Source organism: Kogia breviceps, chromosome 1, assembly GCF_026419965.1.
Source record: "Kogia breviceps isolate mKogBre1 chromosome 1, mKogBre1 haplotype 1, whole genome shotgun sequence".
Lineage (NCBI taxonomy): Eukaryota > Metazoa > Chordata > Mammalia > Artiodactyla > Physeteridae > Kogia > Kogia breviceps.
In genome coordinates this window covers 105510343-105527499 of record NC_081310.1, presented here as the reverse complement: position 1 = coordinate 105527499, position 17157 = coordinate 105510343, and the positions used below count along the sequence as shown (strand labels likewise).

The window sequence follows — 17157 nt, the reverse complement described above, 5'->3', positions numbered from 1 at the left end:
TGAGGACAGCTAACAAAACTCATTCCTATAAAATAGAAGTTTATTCTAGAACTGATTTTGATTTCAGACTCTGAGCTCCTGGACGGTCTTCTGATAAATAACTCTACTCAAATGATTGCCTGTAAGTTTAAACAAATACAATGATTTGTTGGTCAAATTTGGGATGATTAACTCAGTTCAAACCTCCGTCTCTGAACTCATCCTTCCTCTGGGTATACCCTAAAACTTTGAGGGGTCTGATAATAATAGCCAGGTGTCTCAAGGTTGGGGCGATATCCCATTTCAGCCTTGTCATGAGGCCACTCCAGAAGTCCTATGAAGAGGTCCACCTGGGAGGAACTGAGGCCTCCTGCCAATAGCTATGTGAGTGAGTCATCTGGGAAGTGGATCCTCCAGCCCCAGTTAAAACTTCCGATAACTGCACCCCCAATAAACATTGTGACTGCAAACTTTTACAAGACCACTGAGCCAGAATCACTCAGCTAAGCTGTTTCCCAAATTCCTGACTCACAACAACTGTGAGGTAATAATATTTGTTGTTATTTTAAGCTGCTAAGTTTATGGATAAAAGTTTTGCAGCAATAAATGACTAATAGAGCTCAATGTGTGTGTGCCTGTGTGTGTTTGTATATGTGTTTTCTCTTTCCTGTGTTGAGCTGTCTACACTACCCCTGGGGGTACTTTCCAGTTAACTGCCAGGTTGGAGGTGGGCACTGAATTTGGGAGAGAGGGATTGAATAGAGATAGCCCAAGGGTTTAGGTTGAACCTGTCCACGAAGGTTCGCAGAAAGCTACAAATAAGAAGAGTTTAGTTGGGGTCTTAGGAATTGCAATTCAGGAGGTACAGATTCAGGCAGCACCTCAAATGTTCTCTGAGAGAAATAAAAATGGTGGAGGTTTATAAAGACAGCAGACAAAGACATCTCAGAGAAGTTACATAGTTGTTTTGCAGAACTATGATTGATTCCAGCAGACATTCTTTTACTTGTCAGCAGCTGATTGGTTGCTAAGCTGTGGTTTCCAGGGAGTGAAGAAAATTAGTTCCAGGTGGCCTGTGGTTCACCAAGTCAGAATTTTATGTTGCATCTGGGTGTGGACATATGTAAGTTCTACTTCCTTAATGGCCTCTTGGCTCCATTATAGATCCCTTTGACATAAGTGACTCCATTTTGTTGTTCATGGTCTGCAAAGCACGTTTTATTGTCATATTGTTATAGAAAATGCTATCTCCGAAGAGGTGAAAGTAATGGTTTCCAATTTAATAGTCATGACACATTTGAATTCCTTTTCTGTACTGCAGCCAAAAAACTCTTTCTGAAGGGTAAATCCAGCTATCTAATTCCACTGCTTAAAACCCTTGAAAGGTTAAGGTCCATACTCCATAAATGGTTGACAAGACCTTTCTTAATCTGGGCTCTGCTGACCTGTCCAGCCACTCTTACCCACCAACAACTCTCACCCCTAGACTTACTGAAAGATGCTCTCTCCATGAGCATGGCTGCTCTCACTTGCCAGCCTTGCTCAGGCTTTCCCCTCTGCATGGAATTCCACACTCTTACTCTGCCCTTTTTATGACTCCATGAGTCACATCCAGCCCTTTGATATTTTGCTTGATCTTCACAGCATTTTTGATAAATTTGAATGAATATTTTTAAAACATAGATTTCTTCTTCAGGAACAATCTGAAGATAGGGCAAGATGGAGTTGTCCCTTGGCCCTGGAGACACATAATGTCTTCCTTTTTTAATAGTATTTTTAAAATATCATTTTTAAAATGGCAGATGCCAAGAGGGGATTAAATATGCAAGGATGTTATTGGGGGGGGGTGTCTGTGTGAAAGGAAATAGGAAGCTGTTTTAAGAATACCTGGGATTTGTTTTAATTAGGTATGGTAAGGCATGCAGACATGGAAATAATACTTACAATTCTCTAGAAGCAGGAGGCATATCATGCCACACAGGTGAGCACCAGGGTTGGTCAGGAGACAAAAGGAATGGAGGAAAATGTGGGCAAAAGCCTCTATTGTAGTTTCTGTGGGAAAGAATAAGCAGAGGCAAGTTAAGCAGGTTTAGAATTGGCTAGTTTCAATAATTTCAGCAGCTCGGGAGCCTAGAGGCTGTCTCCAGTTGCCTGGTACCTGGCCTTGGGATGATTAGGGCAAGTGGATAGTGGCTTGGGGTGTAAGAGCCCAATAAAGAGGCGGTTGGGTATACGGGCTCTGGATTGAGGTTTACATTTGAAAGAAAGGTATGTTCAGGGACAACTTGTTTATTATCTCTTGGAACCTGCTAATCCTGGGAGGGCCCTTCCTTCCAGGCTCAGCAAGGCCCCAGATGTCAAAGCATTAGAATGCAGAACATAAAAAGACACAGTTAATAAAGAAGGGACCTAGCAAAGGCAGGGAATCAACGGACTGCAATGAGAGTATGATCCTGAGAGAAGAAAAAGGAGAAAAGGTGGGGTGGAAGTGTCCAAGAGTGCCAGGCAGTCTGAGGAGTATTTGGCAAGGTAGTTGGAAAGTATTTAAGACCAAGTTTGCCAGTGAAGAGTCCCCTGACTCCCTGAAACAAGACCTGGTACCCGATCAGATCACATTCGTTCATTGGATGCCGGTGGTCCCTGGGAGCACAGCCTCAATGCAAACATAGTCATGGGTTTCAAAGCAGAACAGCTGGACCCTCAGCCTGGTGTGCTTCCTGTAGTAGGGGTCTAGGAGGCACATTTTCATGGCCGTCATAGAGTTCATCCTTATTCAGAGGTGAGGAAATTGCATTTCAGAAAGTTCAGGAAACATCCCCAGAGTTACAATGCTAACAAATGAAAGAGTTAGAATTGAGCATTAAAAACCTTTGCTCTTACTCCCATGCAGCACATCACCCTATCAACAGACAAGCTATCTGTTCATCAGGCAGGGCTTTTCAAAAACTCTGGAGACGTGGTAGCTTCAGCCAATTCCCTTTATCAGTGTCAATAACCCTTATATTGTCAGTTGAAAACTACTGAATTCATCACGGAATTGATGAATAATACAACTTGGAATGAGGATTTTCATTTATCAGACAGTTAGAATTTAGGTGTTCAACAGACCCCAGATCACTTTAATATAATACGTTTAGGAAATATATTCCTGAAGGGAAAGTAATTATAAACTGTGCTCTTTGTCATTTCCCTTTTTTTTTTTTTTTTTTTTCCCGGACGCAGGCCTCTCACTGTTGTGGCCTCTCCTGTAGCGGAGCACAGGCTCCGGACGCACAGGCTAGGCGGCCACGGCTCACGGGCCCAGCCACTCCGCGGCATGTGGGATCTTCCCAGACCGGGGCACGAACCCGTGTCCCCTGCATCGGCAGGCAGACTCTCAACCACTGCACCACCAGGGAAGCCCCTATATTTTTTAATACTTGATATTAGTGACCATTGACCTGGAAGCCATACAGTCATGATGTACTCAGGCATTGTTTGTATTAGGACCAAGCACTCGTTTGATCAGGGCTAATGAGGCCAAGGTCATTGGCTTAACCACCTTGATGTCAAGTTAGCTTTAACTAGTCCTGAGGTCACAGACTTTTGACTTTTCAGCTAAGTTATCTATATTGCAAAGTTATGTGCAAGAACACCAGGACTTCTTAGCATCATATCAAGATGGATTCACTTTTACCTTACTGCCCATTCTTAAGCACAGGATATAAGCATTTGCCAGATTTACAGATGTCAGTCTACCTTTGAATGAATTTCACACATGCCCATTTTATCTACTGAAAAAAATGTCATCAGACTTTGGTATGGTAAGCTTTATCTATAATACTTTGAAAAATGTAAATTACTGTTGAAGTATAAGTTATTCATGCTGTTGCACGACTCTAATAATAATGATAATAATGTTTGTCTTATGATCTAGTGAGTGTTGGTTTGTGTGGTAGGCAGCCTCTAAAAAGAGCCCCAATGATCTCTGCCTCCTGGTGCCCACAGCCTTATATAATTGTCTCCCCTTGAGTGTGGTCTGGACCAAATGACTCAATTGTAAGAAACAAGAAGAGCACAAAGGGATGAAAAGCCCAACACTGGATTACAAAAAGACTAATTTCCATCTTGTTTGCCATCCTGCACTTTTTCTTGCTTGGAGATCTTGCTCTGGGAGAAGCAAGCTGTCCTGTTGTGGAGAAGACCATGTGGGGAGGAAATGATGTCTCCTTCCAAAAAGCCAGTGAGGATATCGGGCTTGCCCAAAGCCACATGAGTGACCTTGGAAATGGATCGTGTGAGGCCTGCCAACAGGAAGCAGTTCTGTCCAGGTCAAGCCTTGAGATGACCATGGCCCTGGCCTACACCTCGATCATCACATGGTGTGAGAACCTGAGCCAGATAGCCCAAGCAGCTGTGCCCAGGTTCCCGACCCACAGAAACTACGAGACACATATTTTTTTAGGAGATTTTGGAGGTAACTTGTTATGGAGCAATAGACAACTAATATACCTGGGAAGGCACATAAAACATTTTGGGTGTGAAGATTTGCTGCAGGTTCATAAAAAAACTCAGCTAAATTTTCATGATGCTGCACTTTCTTAGCATCTCCAAAGGATTCGCACAGCCAAAGAAGTGGGAACAGATACTGTTCTTCCTTATAACTTTTAAAGTATTCATTAAGGATTCTCTGAACACTTCATATTAAATTACTCCCATTATTATGCAGTGTTAACTTATGTCATAAACTGCTTATGTCAGAATAAACTAAAAAGGGTTGGAAAGGGAAAGTATACTTATGCTCCTATGCAAATCAATGAAAAGTATAAACCTCTATTTTAGAGCCACCTGTGAAAGTATAAGAATAGTTTGGGGAGACCTTCAAGATGGCAGAGGAGTAAGAAGTGGAGATCACCTTCCTCCCCACAAATACATCAGAAATACATCTACATGTGGAACAACTCCTACAGAACACCTACTGAACACTGGCAGAAGACCTCAGACTTCACAAAAGGCAAGAAACTCCCCATGTACCTGGGTAGGGCAAAAGAAAAAAGGAAAAACAGAGACAAAAGAATAGGGACGGGACCTGCACCAGTGGGAGGGAGCTGTGAAGGAGGAAAAGTTCCCACAAACTAGGAAGCCCCTTCACTGGTGGAGATGGGGGGTGGAGTGGGGTAAGATTCAGAGCCACAGAGAAGAGCACAGCAACAGAGGTGCACAGGGCAAAGCGAGGAGATCCCCGCACAGAAGATCACTGCCGACCAGCACTCACCAGCCCGAGAGGCTTGTCTGCTCACCCGCCGGGATGGGTGGGGGCTGGGAGCTGAGGCTCGGGCTTCGGAAGTCAGATCCCAGGGAGAGGACTGAGGTTGGCGGTGTGAACACAGCCTGAAGGGGGCTAGTGCGCCATGGCTAGCCGGGAGGGAGTCCGGGAAAAAGTCTAGACCTGCAAAAGAGGCAAGAGACCATTGTTTAGGGGTGTGCGAGGAGAGGGGATTCAGAGAACAGCCTAAACGAGCTCCAGAGACGAGCGTGAGAGGAGACTATCAGTGCAGACCCCAGAGATGGGCATGAGACGCTAAGATTGCTGCTGCAGCCACCAAGAAGCCTGTGTGCGAGCACAGGGCACTATCCACTGGGAGTCTGTGCAGCCCCCCACTGCCAGGGTCCCGTGATCCAGGGACAACTTCCCTGGGAGAGCACACACCGCGCCTCAGGCTGGTGTAACGTCACGCCGGCCTCTGCCACCGCAGGCTCACCCCGCATTCCGTACCCTCCCCTCCCCCTGGCCTGAGTGAGCCAGAACCCCCTAAAGCCGCTCCTTTAACCCCATCCTGTCTGAGTGATGGACAGATGCCCTCAGGCGACCTACACACAGAGGCAGGGCCAAATCAAAAGCTGAACTCCAGGAGCTGTGCGAACAAAGAAGAGAAAGGGAAATCTCTCCCAGCAGCCTCAGGAGCAGCGGATTAAATCTCCACAATCAACTTGATGTACTCTGCATCTGTGGAATAACTGAATAGACAACAAATCATCCCAAACTGAGGAGGTGGACTTTGGGAGCAACTGTAGACTTAGGGTTTGCTTTCTGCATCTAATTTGTTTCTGGTTTTATGTTTATCTTAGTTTAGTATTTAGAGTTTATTATCACTAGTGGATTTATTTATTGATTTGGTTGCTCTCTTCCTTTTTAAAAAAAAATATATTTTTTTTTCCTTTTTCTCTTTTTGTGAGTGTGTATGTGTATGCTTCTTTGTATGATTTTGTCTGTATAGCTTTGCTTTTACCATTTGTCCTAGGGTTCTGTCTATCCATATTATTATTATTTTTTTAATCATAGTTTTTAGTGCTTGTGATCATTGGTGGATTTGTTTTTTGGTTTGGTTGCTCTATTCTTTCTTTCTTTCTTTTTTTATTACTGTTTGATTTTTTACTTTAATAACTTTTAATTTAATTTTATTTTTTCTTTCTTTCTTTCTTTCTTTACTCCCTTTTCTTCTGAGCCATGTGGATGACAGGGTCTTGGTGCTCTGGTCAGGTGTCAGACATGTGCCTATGAAGTGGAAGAGCTGAGTTCAGGACATTGGTCCACAAGAGACCTCCCAACTCCATGTAATATCAAATGGCAAAATCTCTCCCAGAGATCTTCATCTCAGCAGTAAGACCCAGCTCCACTCAACGACCAGCAAGCTACAGTGGTGGACACCCTATGACAAACAACTAGCAAGACAGAACACAACCCCACGCATTAACAGAGAGGTTGCCTAAAATCATAATAAGGTCACAGACACCTCAAAACACACCACTGGATGTGGTCCTGCCCACCAGAAAGACAGGATCCAGACCCATCATCCAGAACACAGGCACCAGTCCCATTCACCAGAAAGCCTACACAACCCACTGAACCAACCTTAGACACTGGAGGCGGCCACCAAAAACAACGGGAACTATGAACATGCAGCCTTCAAAAAGGAGACCCCAAACACAGTAAGTTAAGCAAAATGAGAAGACAGAGAAACACACAGAAGATGAAGGAGCAAGATAAAAACACACCAGACCTAACAAATGAAGAGGAAATAGGCAGTCTACCTGAAAAAGAATTCAAGGTAATGATAGTAAAGATGATCCAAAATCTTGGAAATAGAATGGAGAAAATATAAGAAACGTCTAACAAGGACCTAGAAGAACTAAAGAGCAAACAAACAATGATGAACAACACAATAAAAGAAATTAAAAATTCTCTAGAAGGAATAAATAGCAGAAGAACTGAGGAAGAAGAACCGATAAGTGACCTGGAAGATAAAATAGTGGGAATAACTAGCACAGAGCAGAATAAAGAAAAAAGAATGAAAAGAATTGAGGGCAGACTCAGACACCTGTGGGACAACATTAAACACACCAACATTCGAATTATAGGCGTCCCAGAAGAAGAAGAGGAAAAGAAAGGGACTGAGAAAATATTTGAAGAGATTATAGTTGAAAACATCCCAAACATGGGAAAGGAAATAGTCAGTCAAGTCCAGGAAGCAAAGAGAACCCCATACAGGATAAATCCAAGGAGAAACATGCCAAGACACATATTAATCAAAATATCAAAAATAAAATACAAAGAAAAAATATTAAAAGCAGCAAGGGAAAAACAACAAATAACATAGAAGGTAATCCCCATAAGGTTACCAGCTGATCTTTCAGCAGAAACTCTGCAAGCCAGAAGGGAGTGGCAGGACATATTTAAAGTGATGAAAGGGGAAAACCTACAACCAAGATTACTCTACCCAGCAAGGATCTCACTCAGATTCGACAGAGAAATTAAAAACTTTACAGACAAGCAAAAGCTAAGAGAATTCAGCATCACCAAACCACTTTGACAACAAATGCTAAAGTAACTTCTCTGGCCAGGAAACCAAGAGAAGGAGAAGATCTACAATAACAAACACCAAAAATTCAGAAAATGGTAATAGGAACATACATATCCATAACTATCTTAAATTTAAATGGATTAAATGTTCCAACCAAAAGACATAAACTGGCTCAATGGATACAAAAACAAGAACCATATATATGCTGTCTATAAGAGAACAACTTCAGACCTAGGGACACATACAGACTGAAAGTAAGGGGATGGAAAAAGATATTCCATGCAAATGGAAATCAAAAGAAAGCTGGAGTAGCAATTCTCATATCAGACAAAATAGACTTTAAAATAAAAAATGTTACAAGAGACAAAGAGGACACGACATAATGATCAAGGGGTCAATCCAAGAAGAAGATATAACAATTGTAAATATTTATGCACACAACATAGAAGGACCTCAATACATAAGGCAAATGCTAACAGCCATAAAAAAATTCTAACAGCCATAAAAATGGCTAACAGCCATAAAAATGGCTAACAGCCATAAAAGGGGAAATCAACAGTAACACAATCATAGTAGGGGAATTCAACACCCCACTTTCACCAATGGACAGATCATCCAAAATGAAAATAAATAAGGAAACACGAGGTTTAAATGACACGTTAAAAAAGATGGACTTACTTGATATTTACAGGACTGTCCATCCCAAAACAACAGAATACACTTTTTTCTCAAGTGCTCATGGAACATTCTCCAGGGTAGATCATATCATAGGTCACAAATCAAGCCTTGGTAAATTTAAGAAAATTGAAAGTGTATCAAATATCTCTTCTGACAAGAACATTATGAAATTAGATATCAATACCAGGAAAAAACCTGTAAAAAATAAAAGCACATGGAGGCTAAAGAACACACTACTTAATAACCAAGAGATCACTTAAGAAATCAAAAAGGAAACCAAAAAATACCTAGAAACAAATGACAATGAAAACATGACGACCCAAAACCCTATGGGATGCAGCAAAAGCAGTTCTAAGAGAGAAGTTGATAGCAGCACAATCCTACCTCAAGAAACAAGAAAAATCTCAAATAAACAACCTAACCTTACACCTAAAGCAATTAGAGTAAAAAGGAGAAAAAAAAAAACCCAATTAGTAGAAGGAAAGAAATCATAAGGATTAGTAGAAAGAAAGATCATAAAGATTTCAGAAATAAATGAAAAAGTAATGAAGGAAACAATAGCAAAGATCAATAAAACTAAAAGTTGGGTCTTTGAGAAGATAAACAAAATTGATAAACCATTAGCCAGACTCATCAAGAAAAAAAGGGAGAATACTCAAATCAATAGAATTAGAAATGAGAAAGGAGAAATAACATCTGTCACTGAAGAAATACAAAGGATCATGAGAGATTATTACAAGCAACTATATGCCAATAAAATGGGCAACCTGGAAGAAATGGACAAATTCTTAGAAAAGCACAACCTTCTGAGACTGAACCAGGATGAAACAGAAAATATAAACAGACCAATCGCAAGCACTGAAATTGAAACTGTGATTTAAAATCCTCCAACAAAAAAAGCCCAGGACCAGACGACTTCACAGGCGAATTTTATCAAACATTTAGAGAAGAGCTAACACCTATCCTCTCAAACTCTTCCAAAATATAGCAGAGGGAGGAACACTCCCAAACTCATTCTATGAGGCCACCATCACCCTGATACCAAAATCAGACAAAGTTGTCACAAAAAAAGAAAACTAGAGGCCAATATCACTGATGAACATAGATGCAAAAATCCTCAACAAAATACTAGGAAACAGAATCCAAAAGCATATTAAAAGGATCATACAACATGATCAAGTGGGTTTTATCCCAGGAATGCAAGGATTCTTCAATATATGCAAATCAATCAATGTGATAAACCATATTAACAAATTGAAGGAGAAAAACCATATGATCATCTCAATAGATGCAGAAAAAGCTTTCAACAAAAGTCAACACTGATTTATGATAAAACCCAACAGAAAGTAGGCATAGAGGGAACTTACCTCAACATAATAAAGGCCATATATGACAAATCCACAGCCAACATCATTCTCAATGGTGAAAAATTGAAACCATTTCCTTTACTATCAGGAACAAGATAATGTTGTCCACTCTCACCACTATTATTTAACATAGTTTTGGAAGTTTTAGCCACAGCAATCAGAGAAGAAAAAGAAATAAAAGGAATCCACTGACATTTTCCACAGAACTAGAACAAAAAATTTCACAAGTTGTACAGAAACACAAAGACCCCGAATAGCCAAAGCAATCTTGAGAAAGAAAAATGGAGCTGGAGGAATCAGGATGCAGACTTCAGACTATACTACAAAGCTACAGTAATCAAGACAGTATGGTACTGGCACAAAAATAAAAATATAGATCAATGGAACAGGATAGAAAGCCCAGACATAAACCCACACACATATAGTCACCTTATTTTTGATAAAGGAGGCAAGAATATACAATGGAGAAAAGACAGTCTCTTCAATAAGTGGTGCTGGGAAAACTGAACAGCTACATGTAAACTAATGAAATTAGAACACTCACTAACCCCATATACAAAAATAAACTAAAAATGGATTAGAGACCTAAATGTAAGGCCAGACACTATAAAACTCTGAGAGGAAAACATAGGCAGAACACTCTATGACATAAATCACAGCAAGATCTTTTTTGACCCACCGCCTAGAGAAATGGAAATAAAACAAAATTAAACAAATGGGACCTAATGAAACTTAAAAGATTTTGCACAGTAAAGGAAACCATAAACAAGATAAAAAGACAACCCTCAGAATGGGAGAAAATATTTTCAAATGAAGCAACTGACAGAGGATTAACCTCCAAAATTTACAAGCAGTTCATGCAGCTTAATATCAAAAAAATAAACAATCCAATCCAAAAATGGGAAAAAGACTTAAATAGACATTTCTCCAAAGAAGATATACAGATTTCCAACAAACACATGAAATGGTGCTCAACATCACTAATCATTAGAGAAATGCAAATCAAAACTACAATGAGGTATCATCTCACACCAGTAGAAGGGCCATCAGTAAAAAAATCTACAAACAATAAATACTGGAGAGGTTGTGGAGAATAGGGAACCCTCTTGCACTGTTGGTGGGAATGTAAACTGATATAGCCACTGTGGAGAACAGTACGGAGATTCCTTCAAAAACTAAGAATAGAACTACCATACAGCCCAGCAATCCCACTACTGGGCCTATTCACTGACAAAACCATAATTCAAAAAGAATCTTGTACCACAATGTTCACTGTAGCTCTATTTACAGTAGCCATGACTTGGAATCAACCTAAGTATCCATCAACAGATGAATGGATAAAGAAGATGTGGCACATATATACAATGGAATATTACTCAGCCATAAAAATTAATGAAATTGAGATATTTGTAGTGATGTGGATGGACCTGGAGTCTGTCATACAGAGTGAAGTAAGTCAGAAACAGAAAAACAAATACCATATGCTAACGCATATATATGGAATCTAAAAAAAATAAATGGTTCTGAAGAACCTAGGGGCAGGACAGGAATAAAGACGCAGAAGTAGAGAATGGACTTGAGGACACAGGGAGGGCGAAGGGTAAGCTGGGACGAAGTGAGAGAGTGGCATGGACATATATACACTACCAAATGTAAAATAGATAGCTAGTAGGAAACAGCTGCATAGCACAGGGAGATCAGCTCGGTGTTTTGTGACCACCTAGAGAGATGGGGTAGGGAGGGTGGGAGGGAGACGCAAGAGAGAGGAGATATGGGAATATATGTATAGGTATATGTATAGCTGATTCACTTTGTTATAAAGCAGAAACTAACACACCATTGTAAAGCAATTATACTCCAATGAACATGTTAAAAAACAAAAATTTTTTAAAAAGCATAGTTTGGGGTTTCATTTGCCTCTGGAGTGTTCAATAAATATTTTTCATGGGAATACATTTGCTCTATACCAAAGCATGGCATGGCATAATGCTATGCAAATACTAAATATAGCACCTTTAAGAAGCCATTTTGAAATATTCACTCAAAATTCATTGATTTTAACACAAATAAATTTGCACATTTAATGACATGTTCTGCATCTTCTAGGCCCTGAATAACTAGTTTTCACATTGCCAAGAAAGCTTAGGAAAATTGTAAACAGTTCTTCAGTGAGGAGGCAATGCAATATAACAAAAAGACCTTGGAGTCAGATAGACATAGGTTTGAACCCTGGTTCTTCCTTTTGATGAGCTGTGTAACACTGGGCAAGTCGCTTTCCTCTCTGAGTCTCAGTTCCATGTTTGTAAAGCAGGGATAATAATTCTGACTCCATAGGGTTTTCAAGAAATTCAAACAAGAAAGTTTTTGTGAAGCACTGGGCCAGACACATTGCAAGTATATAAGAAATGGAAGCTATTATTGTTGCTATTATTATTCAGAAACTTTCTCATTATGAAAAGTCTTCTAAAATCTTTTTGAAAGTAGTCAATCAGCCCCAGACTTATCCCATTCTCTCATTCCTCCTGTTTATTGCTTTTCGTCCACCATTACAGCCCTTTTTCCATGTTGTATTGCTTGTCAAACTCCAAGTGAAGGGAATATAAACATCTGTCCAAGCTTAACATCCCCATATTGCTCAGCCTTTTCTGGGGAAAGCTTATTTCTCCACCAGAAGACAGAAAAGAAAGATATTTAACCAGATAATTTCTACACACAGATTAGAGTAAGATTTATATACTGTTTTAATTTATAAGACATTAACCAATGTACATATGTGTCATCAGTTGTATTTTACCTCATATCACTCATTAACTCTAGAGATGTGTCATATGGTCAAGTTCATTTTACTAATGAGAAAGGGGTAGAAATTTTAAATGGCCAAATCATATTTGATGCGATTATTATGACATATACAAGATTTTAAGGTAATTTAAGATTGAAGCACACAGTTGGTGTATCACACATAAAAGCTATATCTAGATAATAATGTCTACATGATAAATTCCAGCCAGAGTCTCTAAGAACTCTCTTATTTCAAAGCTGGGTCAGACAAAACTCCTAGTCTACTATGACCACCTCCTGCCATTTAAACTAGGCCTTACTGTAATTCTTTGCAACTGCCATCTGTTTGTTTGCACAACTAATGGTAGAACTCAACATTTTGTGTTTACTTATTGATTTATGTTTTGAATGCTGATCTCTTCCACTAAGTTCTAAGCTTTAGGAGGGTAGGCAGAGGAAGTATTTTGTTCACCGCCCTATACTCGGCCTCTAGCACAGTGCTCAATAAATAGTTGTCAAATGTTGAATTAAAGAGTCAACGTATGTGTTCATGGGTTAGTTTTTGCTGATTTACTTTTCCATACGTTTGATGTATTGATGGTGAATATTTTAAAACATTTCCTTACCATAGCTTCTGATAACTACATAAAATTATTATACATGTTATAGTTGCTATACATATAGTTATATATAATATGTAACTATAACTATATAGTATATATATAATATGAAACTATAGAACTCTTCCTATATATTCCACTTTATTGGGGGGAATTACATCTCGATCCAAAGTCCCAAAAGCTTTCATATTAAGATTGCAGACTCTAAGAAAGAAGTCATTAAGAATGCCAGACTCAGCCTTAAAGAGATTAATGCAGGTCTTCTTAAATTAGTCTGTTCATTCTACCATCGAGTCAATCCCTGCATAGCACACAAGATGATTCTGATTGATATAGCCACATGAAGACCTGGTCTTGTTTGCTGCTGTATCCCCAGAATAAACAGAACTAGGATGGAGGAGGCACTCTTTAAACAACTGTGAAATACCCTGCCCTGGCATTGTAGACAATTGCTAAACCAACCTAGTTAATAGACTGTTCTTGTGTTGTCTCAAATTAACAGGTCATTTTGATGATGGCTTTTGATAGCATTAAGGTGATCTCTGGATTCAAAACTGATACTCCCAATAAATAATCTAAGAGAAGATACATTAAGTCTAGAACAATTTACTAGTTTTCCAAATGTTTACCAAAGAGTTAAACAAAAGTTGAATAACTTCTAGTTATTCAGTTTGGAAACAAAACAGTGACATTTCTTTATTATAATGGGTATTAGCTGCCAATAGAAGGAAAAGATATTTAAAGTGTTCATTGTGCATGAAGAAGAATTCACAGGATGACATTAGTTATAGACAATGTATTTTCTTTAGAAAGAGAGAAAGGTCAGTCACATGCTGTAATTCACCTTGGAGGGACACAAATGATTTTGAAAGGCTATTTTGAAGTATGCAAGTCAAGATGGTCTATTAAAATGTAAGAATTTTATCACCAAATAATATTTACAACAGACATTTCAGACTCATGCTCCTTTCATACTTGACCCCATCTCATCTTCCACTCCCAAATTAAGGAAGGCTTTCATTTATTGTTCATATTTTTGGAATTTTTATAGGTATGTGTCACTTTGCCAAACAGATTTTTTTTTCATGTAAACATGCTTTTAACATCTTTAAGAACCAACATTTCTCAGAGTGTATCACCTGTTCTCCATGATTGTAAATTAATTTAATGACACTAAATATAATGCTTAGATTACTGATAACAAACTCCTGCCAGAATTTTAAGAATTATTTTTTAATTACATAAATGAGGCCTAAACATATTCTTGTTTTAACAAAAACTGCTATAGCTAACACAGTTTTTAAATATATGTATACATATATTTTAAAGTTATATATTATTAAATTTCCATTTTTTAATTTCAGTGCCATTGACAGTCTTTTCATGTTAGTACTTAAAGATGAAATACTACAAATTTAATTGAAGATTTCCTCTACAATTTGTGCTGAGAAGTATCTATTTTTGTCCAAATAATCTTCCCTTACCCCCATCAATTTCTAAGATACAACTAATCAGATGAGATTAGCATTATCAGGAAACCTACAAAAGGCACTTGAGGTAGTTTTTTTTCATAAATATAAAATATGCCAAGCCAGAGTCTATTCCTGCAATGCTTTTGGCTCTCCAGCATTACACACTAGAAAGCCACCTCCTTTTCTACCTTAATTTCATAGCATATTTAGAAAAATTTATAGAAGATTGATGCCTCCAAAACAGAAAAAGTTTGAATTCTAACTTAAAACTTTAGAATTCACTCTTTCTTTTTTGTATTCATTTGTTTACACATTAATCATGCTAATGCTACGTACAAGGCATTCTGCTAAGAGCTAAGAATAAGAATATAAATACCAGATTCCTAATGCAAAAGAGGTCATCATTTACCACATGAAAATATCTAAATAACAAAAAAATTCAAGACAGTGTTATAAATGCTGCAATAGAAGAATGAACAATGCTTTAGCTGCCCTGAGGATAGAGAATATTTTAGACAGTCAATTAACCAACATTTACTGTCCACCTATATGTAAGACCATTTTTCTTTTGTAACAGTGTTTACCTAAATATCTTTTCATTCTAAAGCTTTTCTGAGTATATTAGAAAAGTATAGTTCATTGGTTAAGAGCATATGTTTTGGCGCCTAACTGCCTATGTTCAAATCCTTGTTCTGCTGTTTCCTAACAGTGATCTTGAACTTGACCTCTTAGTTTCGTTATCTACAAAATGTGGATATTAATAATATCTGACCCATAAGACTGTGATCAGAATTAATACACATGAAGCACTTAGGACAATGTCTGACGTGGAGTCATTATCTTCCTGTATTCATTTCTATTATGTCATCTTTAGTGGCTTCAATTTAAAAGATCTCATCAGGCACTTTCTCTTTGTCTTTAGTTCCAGACATCCAATCTTTTTGCTTAGGGTAGGCTTTCATGGCATACCATGCAGTCTGTCAAATGTACTCACTCATTCATGACTTAGGTTTCATTTAGATATCTCCAGGATGAGGGGAAGCAGTCATAATTTGAAAAGAGCTTCAATCCAGTTATACTTTAATAAGCATCAGACTTATTTCTGGGATCTACTATCAAATATAATCTCTTTTGTAGAAGGAAAATAATAAAATAAAGAAGAATTCAGAACACACACACACACACACACACACACACACACACACACTTGTGATTTAAATTTTGAATACCTTTTCAAAAAATTTCATGGTACAGACATTATAAATGCAACATTTTTTTTAAAATCTAGCATTTTAATCTCTCCCAGGGGTGATGTTGCTGTTTAATTCTACTCCTTGGCAAAACTGACTATAAACCATTTTTATTGGGGGAGGAGCAATAGAGTTGCCAGATTTAGCAAATAAAACTACAGGACACCCAGGTAAATTTGAATTTCAGATAAAGAACGAGTACTTTTTAAGAGTAATTATATCCCATGAGATATTTGGAACATATTTATGTAAAATGTTTACTCATTGTTCATCTGAAATTCAAATGTACCTGGGCATCATATGTTTTATTTGGCAAGCTTAGGGGAGAATCACACCAGATCTGTTGTAGGAATGCCTTCACTTTTGTTAGATTGCTTTGTCCTTGCTTGCCTCTACCCTTCCTACTCCAACTCTTTAGAAATATTCCTAGAAAAGCATTCATGCATAATCATTGTGTTAAACATCAAAATTTAATGAAGAAAATGACATAGCCACACACATAATCCAAGTCTATCATACCTGTCATTCTCCTCTGGCCCTTACCTCTAACTTCTATGACCTCCCCAACCCACCCCATTTCTTTCTGCCCTTTGCTTCCTTTTAGAAGCTTTCTTTTCATGACTGCTTTTCTTTCCTGGATAACATGGTATCTCATTTGTTCCGATTAGGTGCTGGAGTACAGGGACAAAAAACAAATATGAAAAAAAATGCCTATTGAGCCTAGAAATATGTCCATCATTTCAACTATTCTCTTGTATTGTCCTCATCATCATTAATTTGTCCTTCCATTGTCCCCAACTGATGAAATGCGAACACTAGATCAATCCAAACGTCCTCTTTTGTTTTTTTTCCTGGAATCTGAGCATTATAGCAAGAATCTTTATTATGTGCAGATTGGTGCCACTATAAATTGATAGTTTTCAAACGGAAATGTATATTCAGCATTGTGCAGAAATATTCTATTATTTTTTGTAATCAGCTTTCTCTCCCATTGTCCAGATGGGTTATTTCAAAAAAAAAATTTTTTTTTCATTTCAAAACTTTCTAACTCCAGGTTTCACCCTTCACTCTTAATAAATAACTTCCCCTTAAACTTGCAGAGAAAATAGAAAATAGGGACCATCACAGAAGATCTTCCACATCTTCCTTAAATCCCACGTTCAATTTGT

General features: G+C 38.3%; 1 protein-coding gene across 1 annotated transcript in view; it reads right to left on the bottom strand.

Moving 5' to 3' along the window:
- The window catches only part of LOC136793549 (uncharacterized), a 158759-nt gene that overhangs the window by 6388 nt on the left and 135214 nt on the right, over positions 1–17157 (bottom strand). The window contains exon 2 of the mRNA XM_067025458.1: positions 1924–2031. Within this exon, the coding sequence (XP_066881559.1) occupies positions 1924–2031 (108 nt within the window). The remainder of the gene's footprint in view (positions 1–1923; positions 2032–17157) is intronic.